The sequence below is a fragment of the Taudactylus pleione genome, unplaced genomic scaffold (genome assembly GCF_031769625.1).
Source record: "Taudactylus pleione unplaced genomic scaffold, aTauple2 ptg000029l, whole genome shotgun sequence".
NCBI classification, from domain to species: Eukaryota; Metazoa; Chordata; class Amphibia; order Anura; family Myobatrachidae; genus Taudactylus; species Taudactylus pleione.
Window position 1 is genome coordinate 1,940,001 of NW_028284431.1, and position 6,115 is coordinate 1,946,115.

The following is a 6,115-nucleotide window of genomic DNA, read 5'->3' on the forward strand; positions in this document are numbered from 1 at the left end:
AACTATGGGCCGCAGAGCAATAAGCAGTATAGCGCAAGCACTAGATATTTCTGGTGTAAATATAATGTATAATATGTCCAGGTTATAAAAATCAGATAAAAAATAAAGCCATTTGAATTATCTGTTTAAATAAGTCATGCTAAACTACAATAGCAACAACGTAGCTTCTAAATACACCCATTACTCTGTTTTTTAACATTTTGTTATTAGTGCAATAAATACATCCCAAATAAAACTGAGAGAGGTTCTCATAAAAAACTTACAGAGGGGGTAATTAGTTAAACATGTATAGACTTGGGGGTTAACATGAAAGAAGGTCACATTTTTATGTGGACATGATAAATTTAAAAGTAGGACATTTCATGCAAGACTAAATGCAACATTAGACAGCTAGCAGACTACCATAATGATATATTTACTGTAAACCCTCCAGTTCCAGACTACTTGCAGAGTTTTGGCATAATACTGTACATCAGATATTTTATATGTGTTCAATTCAAAGACTTCATTAAATGTGTAGCCTGTAGTGAATATTAGAGACAGATTTTTTTTTGCTTAGTGAAAATCTACATATTGAGATACCAAAGTATTGGCTAATGTGTTGGGTTTTTATCATGCAGAGGAAATCTATGGATGAAATATACCCTGCTGTGCCTCACTAATAAATGCTTGCCAGTTTTACCTCACTTTCAAAAAAGCATTAAATAAGACTGACAGTGTAGGATTCATTAATCATTTATTTTGAAAACCAATATTATAAAATGCTTTGCTCATTTTCAGCTGTAACTGATACTAAAGTCAGCTATTTACAACCCATACAAACAAATCATATTATAATATTTTAATGTAGACACCAATATGTACTATAACATCACGGTTTATTTGTTCAACCTGATTGAAATGGCACCTGCACAAACTATGTCTCCAAAGTGAAACATTTAATGTAGTGTAAACATATTTATGTTTCTGATAAAAATCCAGTTATGCTACAAACATCCTCTAAAAGAGGAGCTGAAGTGAAGTTCCAATGTTACTGCTGACTTATGCAGCATGCAGAGGTAAGTGTCATACTGGTTAAGCCACCGTGTATCAACCGAAATGGTGTATACACCATTAATATATTGAGATGTTTATTCATGCTTAATTACAGCAACCAAGAGTAAAGTGTATGAAATATTTATCAGATGTTGTGCTGTATTTGGTACCAGTGGGTGTGCTGAGGTGCGGGGGGTGGGGAGATATGGCTCTGAGTTAAGGTCTTGCTGGCTGTACTTGCTGCAGTGCACTAAAGAGTTAGCATTTAGCAATACAATTTATTCAGATAAAAAAGTCAAGGCAGATCACCTGTTGAATCAACAGTCAATTACAACCTATTCAGTTTTGATTAAATAATGTTGATAATAATAAGAATTACCAAAACGGGGCTACCAAAGTGAAAACCCACTACTTGGCTAGAACCTATAATTAGTAATATATTTTTTACCTGGTCAAAGTAGATAATCCTTGTTTTGTTGCTCATCTCTGATGGTTCATGGTTGGTACTCCTGACAGCTGAGAATGCAACCTTGGAGTTTGCAGCCCTTACTGAAATCCCAAGAGGTGAAGAGGAAGAGCCCTTGGAGTCAGTAGCCGGGTTAGAATCACACACCACCAGGCATTTGCCCTCCAGGACTATAGGTTCGGTGTCGTTCTGTGCCAGGGCAGGTAAGGCTTGGTATAGGAGAGCGCAGGTTACTGCTGTCAGCACCACAGACAGCTCCTTAAAGGAGCGCAGTACGTTCAGCACCATCATCCCGAGGTTATCTCTTCTCTCTCCCACACTCAGCTGTGCAGGAAAATAGAGAGGGGGGTAGGAAAGAAAGAGCAGTTACACAGTTCCCAAAATGTGACCCCTCTCTCCAAGAAAAAAAGTCTTCTTCGCTTTTTTGTCCTGTCCACTTTCAAAATATTCAACACTCCCTGACCCTCTCTTTTCCCCAAACTCTGCATCCAAAGGCACTAAAGTGAATTATTGATGAGGAGGCTCGTGAAGAAGAGGCAGAAGATTTGACGTGGCCATGATTTCCCCCCTCTATCAGATCATCCTGTGTGTGCGCTGGAGTCTGGCTGTGCTGCTGTATTGATTACAGAGGTAGATCCTCTCTGCTGCCAACAGCCTAGATCCTGTGTCTGATTTCATGGCCAGGGTGCGCGCAGATCCTACTCCTTCCTTGCCACAATTCCCCAAAGCGTTATGTCATTAGAAAGTAGCTCAGCCCCCAGCCTGCTGAACTATTGCAGTCGGTCTAGCCCTAGCTGCGTGTAATTAGATGGGAGGTGGGGGCTGCTGCCGTCTTATTTATCAATTAGGATCGGATCTGAACCAGCCTCATGAACAGTTCACTGTGTAAAAGTTCAGTCGTTCATTAATTTTGAAAGATATCACCCTGTATCATAATACATCATCAAATAACTCAAGCTGACACCCACCAAACTGTACGTGACTGTATGCAAAGGTTCATGTAACCCTATGCTATGCGGGCAGACTGAGAGACAGATGAGAGACATAACATTGTGATAACTTGCAAACATATATATATATATATATATATATATATATATATATATATATATATATATTTGTGTATATATATATATATGTGTGTATATATATATATATATATATATATACGCAAAATTACAAAGTGTCTGTGCCTTGTTAATAAGTAGCAGTTCTCGAATTGTACAGTATTTGCGAGCGATTCTTCTTCTTAGGGTATGGGATATATGAAGTGCTCTTATATTATAGGAATACAGGGGATGTAAATTTGTTTGGAATTTGCGATATATAAATAAAACCGATTATCTTAATGAAATCTGAAATGAACCTGCACAGATTAGATATATGTAAAACAATTATCAGCGCTCTCACCAGAACACCATTGACAAACTAACTATAAGGATTAATGCTGTTCTACATTGTTTGCCAGCGCTGCCTAGTGGTCAGTTCAGGTAACTGCTTGCTCTTCATCTACGAATTCTGCATGTGAGATTGCAGTACTCGGAAATATGCACAGGGGACTTGGAATTGGTGCAGTTTGGCATTCTTAAGAAACGTTCTTCAACTTCAAGATTGCATAAATATCCACAGGGGATACACTACTGCATCAAATATTGTGAAACTGAACCACAGCATGGGAAGTCATTGTAATACTTGTAGTTCCACAATGACTGAGGCTTTTATAGGTGTCTATTGTTGCCACTGACCTAGAAGCATGCCTCCCCAACATGACAAATAAATCAACATAATTAGTTTGAAGTTTGAAACAAATATTGTGTGAGAAATAGAATAATTATGAGATGATGTATCATTCATTTTATACATCAGATTTAGGATCATTATAGGTTTATATTCATACATATGCAGTGTGAAGCTGTCTGCAGTCACAATAGAGGCAGCCATTTGTAAGTTTATGCAATATTTATGGGAAAGCAGGCTATTATTTCACTAGGATCCAGTAGCATCACTAAGGCATGAGACACTGGATTTTTTTAAAATCAAAATTCTCTCCTCTCCATACCTGCCTCTCTACTATTTCTGCCCGAATGCTTTAATGTACACTGCTGTCAAAATTATTATTGTCATGATAGGAAATAAGTGTTGGTGAATGGAATGAAAACTTTTTAGCTGTATGAAATCCATAAACAACATGTTTCTTATGTCAATATCAACAGTAGCAGAAAGTAATTTTTGGAGTCAATACAGCAAGCAAAATTTTGCTTAAATCAATAGGAAAGCCATGCAGGAACAGGTTAACGGTGAAGATAATTAAATATCTTCTCCATTAAAGCTGACTCCTACAATATCACACTGTAAAGAGCAAGTCATTGCTCTCTACAATGCTTAATGTTTTCTGCTATTCAGGAGCGGTGTGATAAAAGGAAATTCCTTATTTCTGCCGAAAACCGCAGGGGGACAGATGGATCTCATCCAATCAGTACCTTCCGCCAGCTGAAGCTCTGCCCACTTCCCTCAAGCTCTGCCTCTCTCCCCCACACGTTCTTCTGTCAAAACTCCATCTGGGAGATGGAGAAGCATTTGGGGGAGGGAGCAATATTAGGCTGAAAAGTGCTGGGAAAGCTATATATATGGGATGTAATCAGAATCCCAGCAGTGGCCATTCCACTGGTCAAAGGAATACCAGCAGCAGAATCCCTATGTCAAAACACTGTCGAATCCTGATGGTGAGTTATAGGGTTAGGTTTAGGTACTAGGTGGAGGGTTAGGCTGTGGTGCGGTCGGTTAGGGTTAGGCTGCCAAAGGGGATGGGTAGGGTTAGGCTGCAGGAAGGGTGTGTTTAGGGTTAGAATACTCACTAAAATTGTTAGGATTTTGACCTTCGGTATTCTGCTGACGGTATTGTGACCGTTGGGATGGTCACCAGTGGGATATTATACCCAACTCCTATATATAGTGTATATATATATTACACTTTATATATACAGTATATATATACAGTCAGGTGCATAAATATTGGGACATTGACAGAATTTTCATATTTTGGCCTCTATTCGCTACCACAATGGCTTTGAAATTAAACAAACAAGATGGGCCAAATGTAATAGGGTGAGAGTTTAGAAAATGTGAGAGTTTAGCAGTAAACTCTCACATTGGTTGAGTTTTATCTTCAAAATGGGAAAACATCTGAATGAGATTTTAAATCGTGAGAGTTTTTTAAGTCTAAAAAAACATGCAAGTTCGCTCTGTTACTTTGTTTTTGGACTCTATTACATTGGCAATGTTTAAAAAGTGTCAGAAACTCTCACTTTTCTAAACTCTCACCCTATTACATTTGGCACGATGTGCTTTAACTGCAGACTTTCAGATTTAATTTGAGGGTAATGGTGAATGGTGTAGGAATTACAATGATTTCTATATGTGCCTCCAACTTTTTAAGGGGCCAAAAGTAATGGGACTATCAACTCAAAAGCTATTTCATGGACAGGTGTGGGCTATTCCCTCATTATTTCATTATCAATTAAGCAGGTAAAAGGTCTGGAGTTGATTCTAGGGAGCGCTTGCCGTTTGGGGGCGGCCCCACTGACATCACGAGTGATGTCAGTGGAGAGATTACGGCTATGTTAGAGCCGAAATCTCTCTGGGGCTTGCGGCCACGAGACCCTGCCACAATTGTCTCATCGCAAGCCCGATGGTCGCGATGGTCTTGACCATTGCGACCATCATCATGGCTGCTCGCAATAGCTGTGGGTGGTCACCCACAGCTATGCGAGCGGCCAAGAGGCCGTTCTAAAAAAAAAAAGCCCGGCCATGATTCAGAGCGAGCGCTCAGTCAGAGTGACCGGGTCTGAATCAGGCCCAGTGTTACAAGTGTTACACTTGCTGTAAATGAAGTATTCTTTTTAAATACATTGTGGAATTATGGATTTTCTGAAAAATCATAAATGAGTGCTGTGTGAGTTATTATATATTGCCAAACTTGTGTGGCTGGCACCCGTTGTTTAAACAATCAGCTGGTCCGGAGCCCTCCCTTTAACAGCAGTCATTGAAAGATAAATACAGCACTTTTAAACACGCTGAGGCTCCAAGAAGAATCCAGCATTTCAGGACATTTTAATACAGTGATCTTGGATTCTCTGCGTGTTTATACAGTATTTATAAAAACATTAGAAATCCATCACTCTTCTAGAAGTCAATAAATAGATCTGGTGCCCTCTGTATGAGGTAACAATAGAAAAACAAGGAGCAGCGGCATTCGGAGGCTTGAAGAATTTATAATAATATGTCAAATACACAGACCAATGTTTCTCTCTCTCTCTCTCTGCTGTCTGTAATATATGGAGATGACTAATGTTGTTGTTAGTGTATGGTGTTCACTAATGCTGTCTGTAGTATATGGCGGTATGGCCATGCACCATTCACCACAAAACCACACCCCTTTTTGGGACACACTTGGAAACCCTGATTTCAAGTTGGTAGCCAGGGAGGGGCCCAAACCATATTGTCGTATCTGGGACCACCACTCACTAGTTCCACCAATGCAATAGCACACCTGTCATGGCCAGGGTTTCTCGGCATGGTGGTCATCGGGTATTACCTGTGAGGTCATTGTGGCGA

General features: G+C 39.5%; 1 protein-coding gene across 1 annotated transcript in view; it reads right to left on the reverse strand.

Moving 5' to 3' along the window:
* The window catches only part of CBLN4 (cerebellin 4 precursor), a 34,903-nt gene extending 32,603 nt beyond the window's left edge, over positions 1-2,300 (reverse strand). Inside the window, exon 1 of the mRNA XM_088451831.1 lies at positions 1,484-2,300. Within this exon, the coding sequence (XP_088307957.1) occupies positions 1,484-1,792 (309 nt within the window). The 5' untranslated portion in view covers positions 1,793-2,300. The remainder of the gene's footprint in view (positions 1-1,483) is intronic.
* Between the last annotated feature and the right edge of the window lie 3,815 nt (positions 2,301-6,115).